Source organism: Leptidea sinapis, chromosome 2 (assembly GCF_905404315.1).
Source record: "Leptidea sinapis chromosome 2, ilLepSina1.1, whole genome shotgun sequence".
Classification (NCBI taxonomy): domain Eukaryota; kingdom Metazoa; phylum Arthropoda; class Insecta; order Lepidoptera; family Pieridae; genus Leptidea; species Leptidea sinapis.
In genome coordinates this window covers 16,178,052-16,202,263 of record NC_066266.1, presented here as the reverse complement: position 1 = coordinate 16,202,263, position 24,212 = coordinate 16,178,052, and the positions used below count along the sequence as shown (strand labels likewise).

At 36.5% G+C, this 24,212-nt stretch overlaps 1 protein-coding gene across 1 annotated transcript in view; it reads left to right on the top strand.

Moving 5' to 3' along the window:
* Window positions 1-24,212, top strand: part of LOC126977076 (delta(24)-sterol reductase-like) — a 38,077-nt gene that overhangs the window by 3,908 nt on the left and 9,957 nt on the right. Inside the window, exons 3-7 of the mRNA XM_050825773.1 lie at window positions 7,585-7,740; window positions 16,600-16,824; window positions 18,527-18,621; window positions 19,611-19,785; window positions 21,948-22,106. Of these exons, the coding sequence (XP_050681730.1) occupies window positions 7,585-7,740; window positions 16,600-16,824; window positions 18,527-18,621; window positions 19,611-19,785; window positions 21,948-22,106 (810 nt within the window). The remainder of the gene's footprint in view (window positions 1-7,584; window positions 7,741-16,599; window positions 16,825-18,526; window positions 18,622-19,610; window positions 19,786-21,947; window positions 22,107-24,212) is intronic.

Below are 24,212 nucleotides of genomic sequence, written 5' to 3'. Positions count from 1 at the left end.
GGATCTACTAAACCGATTTTGAAAATTTTGTTACCAATAGAAATCAAACTTTTCCATAGTAGCTGTATTTGTAACATACGTCGGAGAAAAAACCGTCGAACGCTAAAACAAATTTATATGGCAAAACAACGTTAGCCGGGTCAGGTCAACAATTTCAATATTAAATAGTTCAACTTAGATAAGTGTAAGTGATCACTTCTGTCGGACGTCTCGAGACTCATACATTAGTTTTTCTTTGATGAAACTGATTTTTTGTAACAATAACGTGTTTGATACTTAGATACTTTTGATTTGTTAAATTTTTTAGACAAGGAGTTATTAAAATATTTTATATAGGAAATAATTTTATTTAATTATTTCCTATTTTATGAAGAAAACCAACAGCATATTACAGATTAGATAAATAACTAATAATATTTTACAATAATAAGGCCAATAACAGGTTTCCCTTATATTATATTACGGTTTCCGAAAAATTAAACATGGTGTTGATACCTACTAAACAAAAATGAGACTTATTTTGAGATTATATACTTAGGTATATATATATATTTATATTATATAATATATACTACATATTATTATATATCTATACTATATGTATCGGATATGGTAAAATAAATAAACATATAAATACATTATGATACTGCGTCAGTTAGTAAGATGTATCATTGAAAGTAGCTATGAGTTCTGATTTGAATTTAGATTTATTAATGGTGAAAAGTTCTACGTGACTGAATATCGTGTTGTAAGTATGTATTGCCCTGTATAATGTATGAGTGATCGTTTTGTATCACGTTGTGACGTTCATAAATCTCAAGAGTATGAAACATTCATGTAACCTATGGTAATCGAATGCTTTTATTTAAAAAATATTCAGGATCTTGTTTTTTGGATTCGAAATTCAAATTACGGTCGCAATTTTAAAATAATGATAATTTACAAGATGGCGGACAACGGTTTCCACTTGAATCGATGAATAAATCAAGTTTCTTCAGGAAAATAATTTTAAATAGTAATGTTTAACCGACTTTTAAAAAAGGAGGAACTTACGACTGTGCCAACCGATTATCAGATAAAAAAAGAATTATCAAAATCGTTTCACTCAGTCTAAAGTTCTGAGGTAACAAACATAAAAACACCGACGAGTTGAGAACTTCCTCCATTTTTGAAGTCGGTTAAAAGTGTTCATTTACGACATCACATTAAAAAGCTCTAAAATGATCAATTAATGTTTCTCTACTAAATTATACATGTTTTATACATATGTATATATTATAATACTTAACATGTATTTAAAAAAACCGCATCAAAATCCGTAGCGTAGTTTTAAAGATCTAAGCATACACAGGGACATACAGCGGGAAACTACTTTGTTTTATATGAGTACTGTGTAGTAAAGAAGAGTACGAAAGGACATGACAAGTATATTATATCCATTATCTGTATACATATAAATAAAATTGGAGTGTCTGTTTGTAATATTGAAATAACCGTTTTTACTACATGTATATGAATATAATATATACGGTACATACACCAAAATAACACTATTTACAATTTTTGTCTGTTGTTTGTTCCGACTAATCTCTGACATGGCTGGACCTATTTTGACGGGACTTTTATTGGCAGGTAGCCGTTGTAATAAGGAGTAACTTAGGCTGCGTTATTTAAGAAAAATTCTTTTATTTTAGAAAAATAAAGTAATGTTGCAATGTCCAAGAATCAGTCGAACTCTAAAAATAATTTATATGTATAACAACGTTTGCCGGGTCAGATAGTTTATCAAATAAAATTCAAAACCCTAAGTGTAATGCTGGTCAATCTTCTTGTATTATTTACAAGATTTTGATCTCAAATCTCGATTTAAGAATACTGTCCACAAAAATTGCCACAGCTCTGGGGGTCCACTCGCAAAATCAACAACGATAATATATTCGAAATAATACGATAATACCCCGATATATTCGGGGTATTATCTACCCTACTTTAACAAATGTTCGTATTCCATATCGTTTATCGTAAGAACATCGTAACCATAGACTAATATTTTGATTTGTTTACGATGTTAGAGTGAATGAATTATGCGCAAACCTTGAAAAACGAAATATTATCTGTGCTATGTCACTGTTTTAAGTGTCAAAAGTCAAAACATATTTTAGGCGCTAAGGATCATGTCACACTCTGCACCACCAATTTGCATCATTTACACCAAATGTAATTAATCAAAAATTTTGCAATGAATATTCATTTATTTATTTATTTATTAAAGTAATCAACAGCGTACACAACAATTATTTTTACAATCTTAATCTAGGTTTTACATAAAGCCACAAAGGATTACATAAATTTTAAATCAGAAAAGGAAATCATATATTAACAGAATAGATTTAAAAATAATATAATACAATACTAACATATACTAATACTAATACTAACAAATAAAAGATTACAAGAGTACGCGCGCGCGCGAGTGTGTATGTGTGTGTGTGAGTACTGAGTTTTTGTGCGTTACCGCATTACGTATTATTATTATTATTTTTTACGATGATGTTTCATTATTTCTGTTTTAACTTGATTTTTGATAAGTGAAATACATCAAACTCAGCTTACTGTTTATTATAAGTTTGTGACAGACGCCGAATTATGGAATTTTGGGCATAATTTGTATTACATTTAGGAACATACAAAAGGCGCGTATGACGCGATCTTAAAGATTGATTGAGTGAAAAGGCTGACAGTAGACTAGGACAGTCGATCAAGTCACTCAAAATTGCTTGCTGAAGTAACATGTCACTTTGATTCCTTCTTTGTTCCAGTGTGTCGATACCATAGTGAGAACACGCTTCCTCATAAATGTTGAATTATTTAAAATCTTTAAAAGTTAAGTATTTAATAAACTGTCTCTGTATGGTTTCAAGCCTTTCGATATGTATATCATATTGGGGTGTCCAGACATTACATGCGTATTCAAGATACTCCGGACACACGCAAAGTAAAGTGCTTTTATACATTCCAGATTACTGAAGGAACGGGTCACTCTTTTGATGAAACCCAGTTGTCTGAAGGCTCTATTTGCTACATTATCAAAGTGCTCATTCATTGAAAACTTAGCATCGTTTTGGATACCCAGGTCTCTAACGGCAGTAACTCTGGGTATGCATGTGCCATTAATTTTGTAGTTAAATTAAATTGGATTTATTTTTACGAGTCAGAGTAATATGATGGCACTTTTTAACATTAACAATGATTCTGTTCCTTGTGTAGTATTCTGTCAAAGCATGTAGGTCTTGTTGTAGTTTATGACAATAGTCTAGTGAACGTATTTTGACAAATATTTTTTGTCGTCAGCGAACATTAAATACATTGCAAGGTGGAAGCAACCTCCAATATCAAATAGATAAGCGTTATATAAAAGCGGACGTAGGATGGACCCCTGTGGTACTCCTGAGGGTATTATTACAAAGTCACTTCACTACCCGTCACTACTACTTGCATATGGTTCCTAATGTATGAAGTAAACCACCGAAGCAAGCTCCCATTTACGCCTAGCACGCTTAGTTTTTGCAGTAGAATTACATGATCTACTCGGTCAAATGCTTTTTCGAAATCCGTGTAGATCACATCCACTTGATATTTCTCGTCCATGCTCTGTAATACGTAATCCGCAAAAACAGCAAAATTTGTAACGGTAGAACGGTTCTTCATAAATACATGCTGCTCGTAAGTAATAGATCTAATTATAATGGGGCTTATGTATCTATAGACAACTGGTTCGACTAATTTACTCATTACGTTTAGAATCGATATGGACCGATATTTCTCTATTTGGGCTCTAGAACCGCTTTTATGTATCGGAACAATAAGTGCTTCTTTCCACACATCAGGGAAACTACTGAAGACGTTAATGGAGAGATTTAAATATTTATGATTATGGATAGCAGTACGGCTAAATTGTAAGCACACTAATTTAAAAAAAATTGTGGAATGCCATCACTGCCAGCTCCCCTTATTAGTTTTTAAATATTTCAGCAATTTACTTTTATTTTTTAATTTAATTAACTTGTTTCATCGTACGAGTTTGCTGGTTTTACAAAAACGTTCTCAAAGTATTGACCGAATCCATTACAAACTGAATTTTCATCTGTGTAAGTACTATTGCCAAGTGTAAGCTTAGTGGAGTATCCTTGTTCGCTGTTTCTAAGGGATTTCGTGTAAGAGAAGAGACGTTTGGGATCTTTACGGATGAAGCATTGCATAAGTTCAGTGTAATTTGTGTAACACCGTCTCTGTACGAGTTTTTGGCGAGCCCTGAGCATAACAAACTCGTCGTAATCACGAGTTTTTTATCTTTTTTCCATTGTCTATGCTTTTGAAGCTCCTCTTGCACAATGTGAATTAGAGACTTAGTTAATATACTTAATTATACCAAACAGGGAAATTAGTTTTATATTTAACTTTAACCGGTATAAATTTATTTATTGATTCGTTTAGAATGGAATTTTTTTTAATTGTTTCATTAATTGAATCAGCTACTAGTAATTCATGCCAATTAATTTCTGATAAGTAGTAATTAATATTGATATAGTCCATTATAGAAATTGGACCTATTGACGGGTTTCTGACGAGTATTACGAATTCGTAGGTTCGAGAGATTAAATTCTAGACATGGATGATACACATTTTCTATAACGAGGGGAGTAGGGCAGTCGCGAACCTCAAAGTCAATGTTGCTAAATAATAAATCTTAGGTGTTTCGCTTACTGTTCAAGATAGTGTTATGTTGTTTCAAACCAGTGAGGTTACAAATATCTAAAATATTTACAAAAGATACGACATGGGTACCTTCAAAAAAAGCGCATACACCTTCCTTAAAGGCCGGCAACGCTCCTGTGATTCCTCTGGTGTTGCAAGAGATTGTGGGCGGCGGTGATCACTTAACAACAGGTGACCCGTACGCTCGTTTGTCCTCCTATTCCATAAAAAAAAACATTTTGCAATTCCATTGGGCCACGTTTTTGCACTGTTGGTTCGGAGTCAGTCCACGTGACATTTTGTAAGTTGAAATCGCCAGATAAAATGAAATAGTCATTGGGATGGGTTGCCAGAACTTCTGCGAGACGAGAAGAGATTGATTCGAGTCTTATAGGTAACTGTGAGTCAGGTGGCGCATATAATAATCCGATATAGATGTTGCGGTTCCCCGAAATTTTGAGAGTTTCAGCTGGTAAAGTTGTGGGCACAAGGATTCGACGCCAGCACAGGTCCACTCGCGTTGATGTTGGACATGTAGCTTCTTAGAAGCACATAGTAGGACTCCCCCGCCTATTCTTTTAATAGATGTTCCCTGGTTTCGGTCAGAACGTAAAATGTCATATCTATTATCACAGATCTCACTATCATCGATACCGTTCGTAAGCCACGCACATTTTGGTATAGTATTTCTATTGTATTAGCGCCCTTGCGTGTGCAATAAGTACAAAAATATAGAAAAATAATATATGTATATGGCCAATAATGTAAGTAAGTTAAGATAAGCTAAATTGTACGGATACTTAAGGTAACATTTGCTTGATGTTCGAAACGGAATAATTTTGATGTTTCTTGTAGAAGTAGAATGGGAATGGTAACAATGTTGTGTAATGTGTGATTTGTGAAGTTGGGTGTGACTTGAAATATAAAATGACCATTTAAAATTAAATAAATAATACAAAAATTACCTATATTAAAATGTAAAAAAAAGTAACTCAACCCTTCTCGTCGACTTCCTATTTCTCAGGCGGCCATTTGCAGTACTTTTTACGCATAAAAGATCAACAAAATGACTTAAATTACTTGTTATCATATAAATCACATATAATTATTTTAATAATCTATATATTTATATAACAATGAATTGCTGTTCGTTAGTTTCGCTAAAACTCAAGAACGGCTGGACCGATTTGGCTGATTTTGGTTTTGTTGTTGTTATCGTTAAAGTGACATTTGATTATTTGTCAAATTCTAATATTCGTCTCTGACGAACTAACGAACTAAGAGTAGGGTTAAGACGGATAATATCGAAAAATGTTTCGTTCATCCAATCATCGTTTCGACATTGAATATGCTGTAACTAAGAGAAGGATTCGACACGACTAATGCCAAGATATATCGGATATCGATTTTAGGAGTAGGCCCCCTGTATCGGCGCCGATACTTCGCAAGTGTATTTACACAAACAGACAAACATATTTTATATTTAAACTCAACTATATAACTCAATATATTTATAGACAATATAATGCAATGATATAAGTAGTTCTACCGAGTTTGAGCTCCTGTCTCTGTAGTTTAACATTTTAACAATAAGTATTGCTGTACTATTGTAACTATACTTACTACATATTGGGAGAAGAATACGTATTTCATTTGATATTTATTTTATGAAAAAATAAAGAGAATTGAGCGTCACGGGTGACCTGATGTCACGTTAAGATCATAGCCCATAATATTATCATGTAAATTCACCAGTGAGAGGCTCCTTTGCACTGGATGCCGGCTAGATTTTAGGTACCACAACGGCGCCTATTTCTACCGTGAAGAAGTAATGTGTAAGCATTACTTTGGTTCGGTCTGAAGGGCGCCATAGCTAGTGAAATTACTGGGAAAATGAAACTAGCATCTTATTTCTTAAGGTGACGAGCGCAGTTGTAGAGCCGCTCAGAATTTTTGGGTTTTTCAATAATTCTGAGCGGCACCGCATTGTAATGGGCAGGTCGTATCAATTACCATCAATTCAAATGTAACACACGTGACACGGGGGACCACAACGTTCACGGTATTTTTTGAACAATGGAGCTCTCTCAAAAGTATTGCTTTCGCGTGACGCGTGCAATCGATACCAACATTTTTTTTATGAAAATAAGGTAGGAGACGAGCAGGACGTTCAGCTGAGGGTATTTGATACGCCCTACCCATAACAATGCAGTACCAGAATTTATGAGCTTTTCAAAAATGCTGAGCGTTGCTACAATTGCACTCGTCACCTTGAGACATAAGATGTTAAGTCTCATTTGAACAGTAATTTCACGAGATAACTTAGTGGCAGGCAATTAATAATTGTTTTTTCTTTTAAGTTGGCATTGATATAAATGTTATTTAAATATTATCGTTAGTAATATTGTTGAAAAATTTTCAAACCTTTCGTTCCGCCGTAGATTTTTGGAAATAATAAATGTTAATTCAGACTATTAAAAAAAATCTAAGTGTGGATGAAGGTACAAAAATTGACAATTATTTTTTTAATTCTTTTACTTTTCTCAATATATTTTAGGATTCGAAACTATAAACTAATTTATATACCGCTTTATGTATACATTGATGAGGTTGCTTACTCTATGAATTTTTTTTTCAACAGTGAATTACAACAACTGAAAGCGCACTCTGCTAGTACATTTGTAAACTAATTCACGTTCCAACTCCCATTTAAAACTATGGCGATCTTGTGTAAGGGAGGTAAGCTAGCTCCGCTCGATTCCTCAAGGCCCTTGGCTCGGTCCCCAGCCTTAAACATCAGCACAATCTTACAAGTCTAATTATTTACAGGTACAATTATGGCTGAGTGGCGACCGGAGTGCTAAACTATGTACAGCTAGGCCGTCCTGGCAGACCATGTCGTTCAGACGAGGACTCTACAAGAACACGTTTACGAAAATCCACATCAATCTAATTGATATTCTTGAAGTCAGCATTCATGATATGGTAAGTAACTAATCATTTCAGCTATTGACTTAGACTACTGGTTTGGGGTTCCGCCCCAGAAGGAGCGGAGACACGCTGTCCGCTAGCGAGGTGTTATACACCTCATAAACCTCGATTGGTAGATAGCTGAAATAGTGACAGTGTGTTTCTTATTGTCCCTATAACTAAGATGGAGAAATTCAAAATGGCTGCTTTACAAATTCAAAATATAAATGCAAAAGGTTTTAAAAAGAAACATTGTACGTACATCTCCTATGATGCTGACGGTACTGATACCTTCGTGTCAAACCTCGTAGGCTACTTCAAAAATACGTTTTATTCAAATTATATAAAAAAACCTCAGCTAATTCATACGTCTAGACAAAGTTTCTTGCTGTTAGACAACCGATAAAACCAGGCCAGGAATACTAGTTTAATGTGCGTGACAAACTACGTCTTACACTCGCGATTTGTGCGTGCAGTGCTCAAAATGAAGGTTAGTTCTAAACTCATATGTTTGACGTTTTTCACAGTTGTCGTAGTCTATCTAGACGTATATTTGATCAAAGAATAAAACATAATCTTCTCAAATTTTTTGTCAAAAAATATTTTGTCTTTAATGGTAGTGCGCCCATGGCGTTACGGCAGGGTGGAGCCCCATTTCCGGCGTTTAATTAAAGTTATAAATGAAAAATGATAGAGGTCCGGGAGTCGGAACTTTTCGATTGGAAATTTCCTCCTCACATTTAACTAACAAATTAACTTGGTATAAAGTTAAGCCTGATAATCAATCAAGCATAAAAGTTTACAAATAAGCTGAAACTAGTGTTTTATATCGACTTTATCGTTGACAACACAGTCCATACAATGATATTTCTGAAGTTTTACGAATGTCAGACACCCTTGCAAATAAACGTCATACCGAAAAAAGCAATCTAAAGCAAAATGTCTATAAAAAACTAAGAATAAGTTATATTGAAGTATTCTTCTCATATTCTCAATTTATTCAGCTCTCCTGTGTTTCAAGTTCAAATATTTTTATTAAAACTAGAGCACACGGAGTCTGGTTAACCAAAATTGGCACAGGAATTACTTAAAAAGATTTTTTTATTGACCCACCACACAAAATATTATCTGGTCCCAAATTAGGCACGTTAATCATAGCTACAGCATAGCTATGGGTGCCAAGCACCGATGTAATATAAAATACAATAAACTTACAATAATATATAAATACATAAACTTCTCATGCCTTCTATTCAGTTAAGACAGTTGGTTCTCAATATATTTTTTTATAATGTAATGAAATAGGCACATAAGTGAATTTGCTTGAAACTGTCATAACCACAATATTTACTCCAGGAAGGAACAGACATAAACTTATAATGGATTCTACTCGGCCAAGTCGAGTTAGTAAGTCTTTTGTGGGGCGATGTATAGGCTTTTACTACAAGATCCTATAATCCTATCCGATCCTATAACATAAATTACTTTCTTAATGATACCACAGATTGGAAAAGGAGGGACCGCCTCAACTAAAGAGACTTGTTTGTGATAGAAAAAGATCTGGTCGTCCACGTAGTGTTCGTATAAAAAAGGTGGTCAAAACAGTAAGGGAAAGAATTCGAAGAAAAATTGTGCGAAAGCAAAAGGTTTTATCTCGGGAGATGAAGATAGCACCTAGAACCATGTCGCGTATTTTAAAAGATAACTTAGGACTTGAAAAAGGTATAATCATCACAAATGTATCAAGATACCATTCTTGAGAAGGTAGTGAAGCCCTTTAACAACAGCATGTTCAATAACCAAGAATGGTCCTTCCAGCGAGACTCGGCGCCGGGTCATAAAGCTCGGTACACGCAGTCTTGGAGCTGAAGACTGGCCGTCGTCGAGTCCCGATCTTAATTCGCTGGATTATGATTTATGGTCAGTTGTAGATAGTACGGCTCGCTCTAAACGCCGGCATTGCCAGTGAACAATTATTCCCATGGGAAGAGTATGTGCTTCTGTTGATAACTGCCCTCAACGTTTTAAGGACTATACCGCAGTCAATGGAGACCACTTCGAATAAGCGTTTTATATTTTAAATTGTTTTATTTTTATGTATTGAACTAATTTGTCACATTACAAAAGTAATAAATGATAGTTGCAATAGAAAATAGTTTTTTTCTTTGTTTCAGTATTTATCGCAAGATTATACCTGGTATAAATATTAAATAAAATATATGAATATGGACACACTTAAATAGATTATTATAGAGATTAGTTGTATCAGAGGATTATGTTATCTGTTCAATTTATCAATTTTTTCACCTGGCTTCCGTTTACATATTCTGTGGTTGAAATCTGATCTAATGTTGATATCAAATCTCAACCTATATTTTTCAAATCATTCGACACATTCAAAGTCAAAGTTTTTATTTGCTTAGACATGTTAAGTGGATGTTACATTAATGTTAATACGTGCTAAAAACTATCTGCTAACAACAATGATATTTAAAGGTTTTTGATACTATAATATCATTGGCTAACCATGTATTTATGACGTGCTCAATGTACAAAGTACTAATAATAAAATGTAACTATGTTATATTAATATTATAAATCAAAATATTTATTTAAATAGAAAGAAGTATGAAACTTTTATTTGTAAATATTCGTCTAATGAGTGAAGGCTGAAACAAAACTAAAAAAAAATAAAATGAAACCTTTGTTGCATTGCCTTCGATTTTTTTTCGAATTTTGAAGTAATAGTACAATTAATGACTTAATAAAGGAGAGTTAACCACTTCGTGACGCTACGCGTTACGGCGCGGGCGCCAGTCTGTCTGGCTTCTCTTTCTCTCACGCACACGACAGCGGTAGGCAGGCTCCTCCTCTCTCACTCTAACCAATTGTTACCTTTATAGGTTTGAATAATAATACTAATAATGTACATACACAAAATTCTAATGTACATATTCAATACTTGTTACAAAATGCGAAACGAGCGCACTTTCTACCTCTTCATTGGTATGATCACCTCGCTTCGACGCTTGTGGAATTAACCGGTTAAAAGGGTAATAATAACCTCCGATAACGGTTACGATCCGAACGAAGTTATAGAAAGGAAAACGATTTTGGCCGTTTTAAGCATAAAAAAATCAGTTATAACCGTTAAAGTAAAACCGGTTCCAAGCTTTGCAATCTTCATTTAGTATAGAACTAAAATATTAATTATTTAGTTACTAACAGATGTAGTTTAAAATTTGCCTTGTGGTATGGTATTGTTTGTGTTTTTTTTTTGTTTTTTGATAATGCTCACTTTATAACCGATTTCAAAAAAGGAGGAGGTTCTCAATTCGTCGGTATTTTCTTTATGTTTGTTACCTCAAAACTTTCGACTGGGTGAACCGATTTTGGTAATTCTTTTTTTATTTGAAAGCTGGTGCTTCCCGAGTGGTCCCATTGTAATTGATCCAGATCTGACAGTGGATTCCATGAGAAAACCATTAAAGTCTTAAATTTTGCTATACATACGTATAGCAAAGTGGATGATAAATTTACGAATAACTCAATATCGCGACAACCGATTTCGATGATTCTTAATTTATTGGAAAGTCGGTGTCATTCAAGATAGGTTACTACATACATAGTTATAGGTGAGATGTGCTTGAGTCGTGAGGAGGCGAGAGGCGTGAGTGGGTTGCGGCGGAAGTACACCGATTCCATAAATAACAATAATCGTAACTAGAAGAAGTTTAATTAATTAGATTGTATAAAAATACGCAATTATTTTTATACTTTTTTGTGCACATTATATATATTGTTTTGGAATAGTGTTTTTGAAATCGGTTGTTTATTTGTTAAAATTTTTTATTTTCTACTCTTCCTATAATATAAAAGACTATGTACGAGCTAGTGACTTTCTTATTTCACGTTATTTTTAATTTAGATTCCTATACGATAGGGGTCGTAAAGATAATGGATGAAATGATATGGATGAAGACATGGAAATGATTACTAATGATACCTAACAAGACATGTCAAATGTGATCACTTCAATTAAAAAAAAAATAACATTTCTATGAGATTCTTTCAATGAGCCGTTTGTTTATATTATTTTATTATTATTTGTGTCGCATCAAAGTGGACTGAAGAAATTCTTGTATGTTGATGTGCGCGGGCTCGTGCGGACCTTCGGCGCGAAGCAACAAATTTGTTCATCCTGTTACTTTTATCCATTATTTTTTTAGTATTAGATCTAATAGAAACGTGAAATATACTATTTTGTTTATTATTTTACAACACATTGTCCAACATCCCTACATCATGTTCCTTGCTTTATTATCAATCACAGGAAAACGTACAAATGTCGTTCTAAATTCCTTACTCCATACAAAAATACCGTTGTGAATTATTAATACTAATAATAAGTACCTGCTGTATGATATTTTAATAAAATTGAATAAAATAAGGTTTAAATTAAAAGCATTACCCTATAACTTGGGTGAAACTATATCTATGCTATGGAAACATTTGGCTGTGTTATGTTATGTTTATTTTGATTAGGACAAATTTACTAAAAATAGGTGACTATGGATCAACTTTTGGAAAGAATTTATTATTTTCATATAAATTTATTTCATACGAGCTTTATATATTGAAAACGTTAAGTGAAAATCAAGACTTACTTATACTCATAAGCTGACCGCACTAAGGCTTATAATAAGAAAGGAAGCCGTATCTCAATCCAAGTATGTTTGAAAACAATAAAACCACAAAAATACTATTCGCAAGCTCTGTGACATGACAGATCTTGTTTCTTTGCCTCAAAGTTGACATTGGGGCAAACAAACAAATGGGTTACGCGATAGAGATCCGAGATCAATGGCTTTGTCCCGTTCTATCTCGGCCTATCGCTTGTCCATTGTATTTGTAGTGAAAGTTCATATGCTAAGGTGAAAAGACTGCTTCCATGTTTTATATGTGTTCACTGAGGCTTATCGACTAACTTTATGGTGTTAGTTTCATGTCGATATGCGTGCGCATGTATAAACTCTCACTGATCAATTTTGTGTATAAACTATTGCCAATATCACAACAAATATCATAACTTAAATATTATCGGCCGTACAAATAAATATGGCATAAAGTTATACCTAATAATATGCAAAATGTTTGTGTGGTAGTGCTATATTGGCGCTGTGTTTCGTCTGATGTGTGAGTAAAAATAGACTGCTCCAGGGCGGCTATGTAGTCCTGGAAAATCCGTCCCTGGAAAGGCGTCTAAATTTGGACCTGTACCTAATAGTGGATGCTCAGGCTGCCTCGCGTATTCTGAAGGGGCAAACTTGTGTTGACTCGAGGCAAACATAGCAGGAGGCTCAAACCTCCTCCACATTCGCTATGGACTTTTGCAACATCAGGGGGCTTCCCTCAAATTTAAATGCCGTGCACTTCCACCTGGAGACGGCGAAGCCGGCCCTACACTTTTTGATCGAGACACAGATACCCTCTCTGCCTAATACATCTTACGTTTCATACCCGGGGTATAATTGGGAACACTTCTTTACACCGCGGGCTGGCGTGTGCGTTTACATCAGGGAGGATGTCTGTTCTCGACGCCTGTGTTTTCTTGAAGGACAGGACCTATCCATAATTTGGCTGCGTGTAGACTTCTACGACCATCCGCGAAACTACGCATGCCTGTATAGGTCCAGTAGCGACAACGCAGAGAATGACCGGCTCCTCGAGCACATCCAGATTCCGTGTTGGAGCAGATCCCCACAGCAGAGATCGTGTTTTTTGGCGACTTTATCGCCCACCACGCCGAATGGCTAGGCTCACGTACAACCGATCATTCAGGGAGATCTGTTCACGACTTCGCCTTAGCATTTGGTCCGACGCAACTGGTTGTTACGCCAACGCGAATCCCAGATGTGGAACATCATACACCTTCACTGTTGGACCTTTTGTTGACCTCACATCCGGACGGCTACCTAGTTTCCGTTGACCCTCTTCTAGGATCGTCGGACCCCTGCCTAATCCGGAGCACCGTGCAACTACACGGCCCCGCTTCTTAGGCTTTCGCCGCATGTGGCACTATAGGTCAGCAGAGTGGGATGAAATGCGGTACTTTTTTGCATCCTGCCCGTGCAGACAGATCTGTTTTTCGCTGGGTCATCCAGATGCCGCTGCTGACGATGTTGCTGATGTGGCACTGTGACTCTTCATTCCATCCTCTTCGGTGCTTATTGGTGGCAGGTCCCGACAATGGTTTAACCGCTCCTGCAAAATGTCCTCTCGCTGAAAGCAGGAGTGCTATCAGGCTTGGGTCAATGCGGTGGTATCTAAGGATGTGAAAACTTAAAAAACACTACGATCATGCCTCCAGGTCCCCCAAAAGAGTTATTGCTGACGCGAAATCGAAGAAGGAATGAAACTTCTGGCAGCCAGCCATTCCGCCACTGCAAAGGGACGATGACTCGTTGGCCCATGACGCGAAAGAGAAATTTGACCTCCTGGACTCCCTCTTTGCGTCCAACTCGACTCCAGATGACCAATATGCACCACCACCGTATTGTTGCGTAGCAAACCTTCGAAGTATATGACGAGAGTTGTCAAACTTCAAGAGATTGTTAATTTCAACAGCTCCGTCAGCAATACTCGTAGCTCAGCAGAAAAGTGTTTACTTTAGACGCTGTAGACCCGGGTTCGATACACCTACCAGTGTATGGATTTTTTTGGGTTTTGTAAAGTTAAAGGAAATTTCTAGTAAGTTCAGGATCAAATCGAACAGAAAAAAAAGGGATGGAAAATGTGTAAGCAGGATAAAAATAGTTAAAAGAATTTTCTAGTACAATTTAAATTTAAAGATGGAATGGGAGAATCATTTTGAAAATAGAACGGATCCCGGGGTATATAAACCGTACTAAGCGTGGCCTACAGCAGTTCTAGTTCTGACTCGAAAGTGTAAAGAAGAAGAAGAAGAAAAGAAGAAGTAGTGAAAAGTGGAAGTGTTCCAAGAAGAAGAAGATGGAAGAGACTTAGTGTTCGGTGCGGTGTGACGCGTTGAAGGTACCGCCGCCCACAAGAGGAACAGCGGCAGACCGGCGAAGTGCAAGTTCAGAAAAAGTGAACGCAAATAAAGACTCGTTCCTATAAGCGGAGTATTATTTCCAATCCCTGACCCACTCCCGTGTCAGTATATTTCGCGGTGCGAATCATACATGCTGGAGGTAAAATCCGGTATGGCATCGTGCTTAAGATGCTTTTCACTTTGGACATTCATAAATCGAGTGGGCCAGATGGCATTCCCCCGATTGCTGCGGTCATGTGCTCCGGAACTGGCGCCGGCCCTTAACCGTCTTTTCCGGCTCTCATACTCATCAGGCGTAGACCCGAAATTAAGGAAGGCGGCTTTAGAGCCATTACCTCCACTTTCTCCAAAGTAATGAAGTCGATCATCAACCGCCAGCTCTTGGAATACCTAGAGCTATCCATTGAATTGAATCGCTATCTATCGAAAACACTTCAGGCATAGAGCTCTGACACCGCGGGATGGTCGGCGGTGTTTTTCCGTTGTCTTCAAGAGTCGAGTTGGAGGCGAAAAGAGTGCACAGTATATCGGCTTTTGCCGTATGGGCCAGGGTGTCATTCCTCATGTGCAATGGCGGCAGGGACGCCTGGTTGAAGATACCAAGAACAGCTATCGACAACGACCAGAACTTGCGTGTTCCGGTCCGGTAACTGGAAAGCTGCTTGCCGATTTTGACGACGTGCTTCGATTACTCCCGGACGATTTGCCGCTTAAAAAATATCGCTTATAACACTGGCATTACAATAATAGTTCTGAAGTTTTCCGAATGTCAAGCAGCCTTACAAATAAATGGGGTAAACGTTATATTACGTCAGAATAAACCAATATTTTGCATATTCTTGGTTTTTTCGGAAGATACTCAATGCCGTATATTAGATAACATCAAAAACATAACTTGTAAAAAAATATAGTAACCACACATAATTAAAAATCATTTATGTTTCAAATAAAAAATAGATTGGCCATCGAATGAAAGAACCTTTTTATTTTTTTTATTAAAAACACAATGTACCTCACAAGAAATACATGTTATATTAAATTATATTGTTTAGTGCAATGATAGAGTTAATGTATTTATTCAAAACATAAAAAAATTTCAATATTGGTAGTATTGTTACTACTTATAAGATGTTGTTAGGTTAGCTAATTACGTTTTAACTTGTTTTTTTTTTACAAGTTATGTTTTTGATGACATCTCATTTGTTTTTGTAGATAATCCATCTTTTTTGCCTTTCAAGACCAACTTGCAACACAGGCACCAACTCCATGAATATCTTTGTAATCCCATATATAATGTATGAATCTCTAGTATCTAGAAAACTGGACTGAACTTGTAAACTGGACTGAACTTGTAAAATATATTCGCTTTCTCTTAATTTATACACTAAATACTAATTGTATTCTTAATTTGAAGCTTCTATGTCTTCTAATAGTGACTTGTGAGTGAGTTTTCAGTCAGTCAGTGAGTGAGAAAATTAAGATACTTTGACTAATTATAATTTTTAAAGTATTTGTTCAAACTGATTCGGGCTTCTAGTTTTATCCACAACGAAGTTAAAGGAGGTCGACAATGACCTGAACTGCTTAGAGAAATAGATGGTCCGGCCACGCCGACTCGTCAATATAAATAAATCAATTGGAATAAATATGATCTTGTTCTTTTTGTCAATTGTTGGATCAAGATTGTGATATCCATAATGGCCAGAACTCGTTTAAAAATATTGTTTAATAATGTGTATACAGTAGGTATAGTGAAGCTGATACAACTGGCACTAACCGGTTTTTATATTATTTTTCAGACGGTACGTTGTGAACCTCTGGTAACAATGGCCCAGGTGTCTAAAACCTTGGAGCCACTAGGCCTAGCCCTTGCTGTTCTACCGGAACTGGACCAACTCACTGTTGGAGGCTTGGTGATGGGAACTGGTGTGGAAACTTCATCACATGTGCATGGACTGTTCCAGCACATATGCCTGCAGTACGAACTGGTGTTAGCTGATGGTTCTGTGGTCACTTGTAGTAAGGTGGGTCGCTGATATTGATGTGTGGCAGTGTGAGCATGATATAGAACGAGCCTGCTCTAAGGCAACTTTGTATAAACAAAATAAATTTATTTCAGATACGTATTATCCATAGTATGTTAGAAGAAACAAAGATACTTAGGAAATATATTAGTTAATAGTATTTAATTATAAGTTCGTTGCCGTTACAAAGAATCGTACCTCCTACCTCCTCTGCTACGGTTTCATTGTTGATTATGATGAAGTTGGAACTAGCCCGCACTCTGCAGAGACAAACATTCAACTTACGCTTGCGTGTCAACACACAGACACACAACAGACGTACTCCAGAAGCGGGGCCGGCCTAGTAGTATACTGAATCCGTTATAATAATATTGGACATTCGGAGCGCTAAGAGACTGCTCAATGTTATTGGTTCAGAGGCTGCACGTGTACAAACTGTAGCACTTTCCAATAAATAAGATTTAATAAGAGTTATTTTATATTTATATTTTAACGTTTTTGCTACAACGTGCAAATGATGGTGGTGAGGACGACATCTAAGTTTGTGGCGTAATGCGGTGTGAAGGTTGAATGAATCAGGGTAAAGGAGCTCTTCAACAGCTTTGGCAGTTACTGGCTGCATGAGGTTCTATGGCAATTGTCAATAATAACTACCTAATCGTAACTAGGCGCATATGACAAAAACAGCTACTTATTAATTTATATATTTCATCAGTACAATCCGTGTTGACTTATTGTGTAGTCATATGGGGAGGAGCAACTAAAACCAAGTATTAATTGTTAGAAACACCTTAGCGTACTATAATAAAAATTATATTGATTATAAGGAAATTATATCTGACTGAAGAATTGTATAAAGATGTTGTCAGTTATGAAAATCAACATCTTAGTAACTGAGAAAGTACACAAGACTCTAGAATTGAGTCCTCTTATTCTCGATAGAAAATTCAATAATATCATATTATAGGGATAAAATATTGAACTGAAACCGACAGAAGACAATACAAATAACAATATAAACGAATTAAATAACATATACGGGTAGGCAAGTAAAACGGCATATTTAAACACCATTTAAACAGACACAGATTACATAAGAACTGAATAAATAATAAAGAAATGGAAATTTTATAATGTATATAATATATTGTAAGGATACATTAAGTGTACAAAATATTTTCCCGAAACAAAACAGACACTCACACACACACACACACACACACACCATCACAAACACACACACAAACATTAATTATTTTAAATCAATAAATCAAGTTAATATTATGTAAACAACTATTATGTTCGTTTAACTTTTCAGTTAATTCCTTTAAGAATTATGTTTACATTAAGAATTGAAATGGAGAAAGAGCGGTGTCTTTCGATACTTACTGGTCACTTACTAACTTACTAGTCCAGATTATGTAAATGTTTGTTTTGATTTTTTTATTTGACTTGGCGAGGCATCGGAAATGATCTTTTGGCACTCATTGACGAATTCACGAGAGAGACATATATGGCCGGCATGGATTTTTAATATTAATTCACACTTCATTTGCACAACGCAACACAAGTTAGTTACATTCCACACTAGCCTACTGCCAGTCTAAATGTGTGTGTTACTGAGCAGTTAATGGCAGGAAACTAGAAGTTTGGCGACTTTAAGTATTAGTGATTGAAAACTAAAATATCTTATTTATTTCAGGAGCAGAACCCAGATCTGTACTATGCTGTACCCTGGTCATACGGAACATTAGGATTTTTGACATCTGCTACTATTAAAATCGTCCCAGCTAAGAAGTAAGACAGTTTATTTTGATATAATAGAGGGTAAACGGTCAAATTACTCACGTGATGGTAGGCCAACCGCCCATGGACATCTGCAGCACCTGGAGAGATATGAGAGATGGGAGAATAGCTTGAAGGTTCCTAAGTCCTCATTTGCTTGCATTCATTATTAGCTTCAACCACTCCCAGCAACCCTTTCTACGAGCTCTAAAGGTCAAAATTAAAGCTTAGACGATTATAATTTTTGTAATTGCCATTTAAAATCGATTCATAAATATCACTAAGATATAAACTGTGCTCTGACAAATGACTTGTGATGAACAAACAGTTCTGAGCCGGTTTATTGCAAAACATGACTAGTGAACTTAAATAAATAAAAACGTAATTTTTTAAATATAAATAATTGCTGAGGCTCTTAAGAAACGAGTTTGATGACGACGACCCATATTGTATCGAACTGGCAACACAGTCCAAGGAAGCCATTAGAGTTTGGTTGTATTCGGAATCAATTTCTTTGAAAACCGACTGTAAATGAACTCCAGACATCTAGATTGTGGAGATAAAATCCTAAATCCTCATCTTGATAATGGGGACTATCATACTAATTTCGGGAGCAGGAATCAGGTCAAACAGCTCTTCGGAACACACACAGCGACAGACGTCTCTACGCAACGTTCAGTTAGTAATCAACGTACGTACGTAAGTGACGTAAAAAAAATCCTCAATTATATTCCATCGTTTTCATCTGCTCCACTCTGAAATATGCTTATTAACAGTGTTCATGTACCTACCTTCTATATATTTATATGTAGAGGTAGTTTAGTTTTAAACACATAAAACTAATTATTTATTACAAAGTTTTCCTTTATTTCGAGATTATTACCAAAACTTCATCCTATATTTCGTTTGTTCCAATACTATTATTTTAATATCTTAATCTTTATCATTGTTTTCATATATTTTTATTATATTTCGTATTACATTCTGACATTATTTCGTAGGTTCGTCCGTTTGCAGTATCACCCGCACACGAATCTGCAAGAATTGTCGAAACAATTCAGAGAAGAATCTGAGAAAGTGAAACCACATCAGTTTATAGAGGCCTTGTTGTTCAGCAAGGATAGCGGAGTGATGATGACCGGTGATATGGTTGATGAGATCGGTGATGACGGGAAGGTTGGTTTACTTATCTTCAATGGAATAAAAATTTATAAGTTGTTTGTTATGCCGGCTCTAAACTCGCGCGTGCATCGAGGCCTTACGGGTGCGATTCAGGCGTGAACTATCTGCGGAAAATATAGTAACCAACCTTACATTTGCTACGCTTCGTTCGCTATAACTCCATCATCTAAGCGCGTATCCTTTGTCGTAGGAAAAAATAACATAAACTAAAAAAGGGAACACTGTGATGCGCGAAATTGAAGTCAGGCTATCCATACTTCAAATTCGAGGCATTCGCGTAATAATCGCGCCGCGAATGTGGAGCCGGCTTTAATGTTTACAAATATATTATATCTAGACTTTCCATAAATACTGAAACAAAGAAAAAAAAATCTATTGAAAATAACATTTATTACTTTTACAGTGTGTTAGTTTAATGCATAAATATAAAACAATTTAAAATATAAAAAGCTTATATGAAGCAGTCTTCATTGACTGCAATACAGTCCTTAAAACGTTGAGGCCAGTTATCAATACAAGCACACACTCTTTTCATGGAAAAATTCTTCACTGCCAATCGTACGGATTGTTTTAGGGACTCCAAATTATCATAGCGTTAAGAGCAAGCCGTACTCTCTAAAACTGACCAAAAATCATAATCCAGCTAATTAAGATCGGGACGGCCAGTCTTCAGCTCTAATGAAGTCCGAAACGCTCATTTCCAACCAAGTCTGCGTAGACCGAGACTATGACCCGGCACCGAGTATTGCTGGAAGGAACATTCTTGGTTATTGAACATGGTGTTGTTAAGCGGCTTCACTACCTTCTCAAGAATGGTATCTTGATACACTTGTCCCAATGTTTTGATACCTTTTTCACAAAAGTATGGCTCAGTCACTACTTCATAGCTATGGCCCTACCAAACCATCACTAAAGTCTGATACTGCCCACGTTGCGCTCTGTGTAATTGGGAAGCTTCCTTAGAGCTTTGAGCATTAATACGGTCATGTTGTTTGTTAAAATGTTGCAAAATATTTCTCATCCGTAAACAAAATTTTTCTGTGACCTCCCTTTTCATACCGCTTCGGTAGTTGTTTCGATTTTACCATGGTTCTAGGTGCTATCTTCATCTCCCGAGATGAAATCTTTTGCTTTCGGACAGGATTTCTTCGAATTCTTTCCCTTACTGCCTTGACCACCATTTTCGTACGAACACTACTTGGAAGGGCCGGTCTTTTTCTGTCACAAACAGAGGAGGTCTTATTGTATATTGTACCTATTAATAGCCCGGTACACAAACATGTTACTAATACCAAGCGTATAGAGAGTTTTAAAAAGTGCATTTGGCTCCATATCTACTTTTTGTAATGCAATCACACTGATTTGGTTCTCTTTATCACCCCACTCCATTTTAATATCGCAAAATATTGTACAGTAAAAATCATATAAAAACGACAGATTCCAAATTAAAATGTAATATTTTTAATTGTCACAGTATTTATGGCCAGACTGAGTATATGTACTATAATTATATGCATATAAAGCATGGGGCACTTCTGAGATTTTAAGAATGAAAGGAAAGTGCAGGATGGGTCGATCGGGTTCTATAACGAACGGCGAGAAGTACTATGGAAAGAAAAGAGAAAAAGGATCTTTCGAGGGCCTCATAAAAACTTCGCACATTGGATAGGGATGGATTGTCATCTGCGTGATGTCATCAAGCCAGCGTCACTTTGCAATTGGTTCTTTTATGATGCATGGACGTGTAGTCACTATGACGTCACTTAGATTTAAGATATTGATAATACAACTGAGTTCATAATGTCACTGTTGTGGGTGAGACGCTATACAGGATCACCTGCTCGTAACGTGTCTTGCTCGGATTAGATATATTATGAAAAGTATTTTTTTTTGGTAGTTAAATTATATTTTCATCAATTCTTAATCAAGCTAAATGTCCAAGAAGCTGGCAACGTTGCCTCTTTGGCACTTCAGACTTATTCTCGCTGTACGTGCCAGATCTTTGGTCGCGTGTCTCGTGAGTCCAGTGTCTAACCCCAAAGCGGAAGAAATACGTACATCCACCACCACTTAATGCATATTTTCTATGCTTTGAGGCTTTCAGCAGGTTCCAGTGCCTCTCCTTTGCTTTTAAAATATTTAATATTCTTTTTTAGTACAATCCCATCGGAAAATGGTACTCAGAGTGGTTTTTTACTCAAGTAAAGCGGCACTTAGATTGCTACAGACAAGAAGAGAAGTTAACCCCTGTACAATATATACCTCTTCGAGATTACTACCACAGACACACTAGAAGCTTCTTCTGGGAGTTGCAGGTTTGTAATTCGTTATGTTTTTTTATGGAAAAGGAGGATAAACGAGCGTATGGGTCACCTGATGTTAAGTGATCACCGCCGCCCACAACCTCTTGCGGCACCAGAGGAATCTCAGGAGCGTTGCCAGCCTTTAAGGAAGGTGTACGCGCTTTTTTTGAAGGTACCCATATCGTATTGTCCCCGAAACACCGCACAAAGATGCTGATTCACAGCTTTGTAGAACGTGGAAGAAAGCTCATTGAAAACCGTACTGTGAAGGACCGCCACACATTCTGATGGTGAGGATGATATCGTTTCGTCTTTTTTGCATTCACTTTCAAAACTCTCGCTTTAGAGCTCCCGTTCAAGCAGTCCATCATTGGTTGCAACTCATTCACCGATGATGAAAAAATTACTTGATCATCGGCGTACAAGAGGCACTTAACAAACCACCCCATCCATATTGATTCCACATTGCATTTCTCTCTCATCATTCATGCATCTATCCATGAATAGGTTGAACAACCAAGGCGAGGCTACACAATCTTGTCTGACACCTTTGGAGATATCACCGTATAGGCACCATTAATACGAACACATGCTTGAGAATCTCTGTACAGAGATTTCAGAGCCCTTATAAGAAAATTGTCCACCCCATACATTGATAAAACCTTCCATAATTCCTTTCTATTCACACTATTATATGCCTTTTCCAAGTCTATGAACGCGCAATATACTTTCTGGTTCTTTGCCAGACATTTTTAGTGATTGATATGAAGGAAAAGACTTGATCCGTACATCCCATTCCCTTCCGAAATCCCGCTTGCACATCCCATACCTTTTCATTAGTCACATTCATACATACATACATAAGATCACGCCTCTTTCCACTTGCTACGATCCTTACATACTTCTTTCGCCTCGTGCACTTTCATTGTTCCTTTCATACATGCTCTCCGGTTTAGGGTACTCTTGACCTGGCCTTTTTCAAGACGTCCCTGATTTAATCTTGAAACGTCCGCCTAGGTCTACCCTTTCCAACACTTTCATTCACACTGGCCTTATACACTTTCTTCGTCAATCGTTCTTCATTCATTCTCTCGACATGTCCAAACCATCTCAGCATACGTTTCTCAATTTTTGTCACAACATCTTTCAGACCACAACGTTTCCTTATCTCACTATTTATTATTCTGTCACTCAGTTTAACTCCTATCATACTTCTCAACGCTCTCATCTCAACTGCATTTATTCTGCTTTCATGTTTCTTCTGCCATACACAACTTTCACTTCCGTACATGAGTGTTGGAACCAACTCCCCCTCATGCACAGCCAAACGAGCCTTATTAGACACCTTCTGCCTGTTCATAAAAGAGTGCAAAGCTCCATTCACCATGTTTCCTGCATTCACTCTTCTTTCAATATCACTCTCATACTTTCCATCTCTTGTAAATTTAGAACCCAGATACACAAACTCATTCACCTGTTCAATTTTTTCATCTCCAATCACGATATTGCAGTCTGTCACTACCTCATCTCTTTCAAGCACCATCACTTTCGTTTTCTTTCTTCTCATTCCCTTTCTACCAAAAGCTCCATTCATAGCAGTTACCATCTCTTGCTACTCCTCGGCTGAAGATGCAAGTAATACTTGGTCATCAGCATAGAGAAAACATTTGACGAGTAACTCATTCATTCTCAACCCACTTTCACTCTCTTTTAAATCTGTCAAGCAATTGTTCATGAACAGATTAAACAACCACGGTGACGCTACACATCCCTGTCTAACATCTTTTTCAATATTAAACCATTCAGTGTATGCCCCGTTTATCCTTACACAAGCACTAGAATCTCTATAAAGAGATTGCAATGCTCGTATGAAGACATTGCTCACACCGTTCGCGGACAATGCTGACCACAATTCATTCCTCACCTCTCTATCATAGGCCTTTTCTAGATCCACGAACGCGCAATAGACCTTTTTGTTTTTAGCCAAAAACTTTTCGGCTATACACCGCAAGGAAAAGACTTGATCCGTACATCCCATTCCCTTTCTAAATCCCGCTTGTGCATCCCATACTTTTTCGTTTGTTTCATTCACAACTCTTTCAATCAACACTTTTGCAT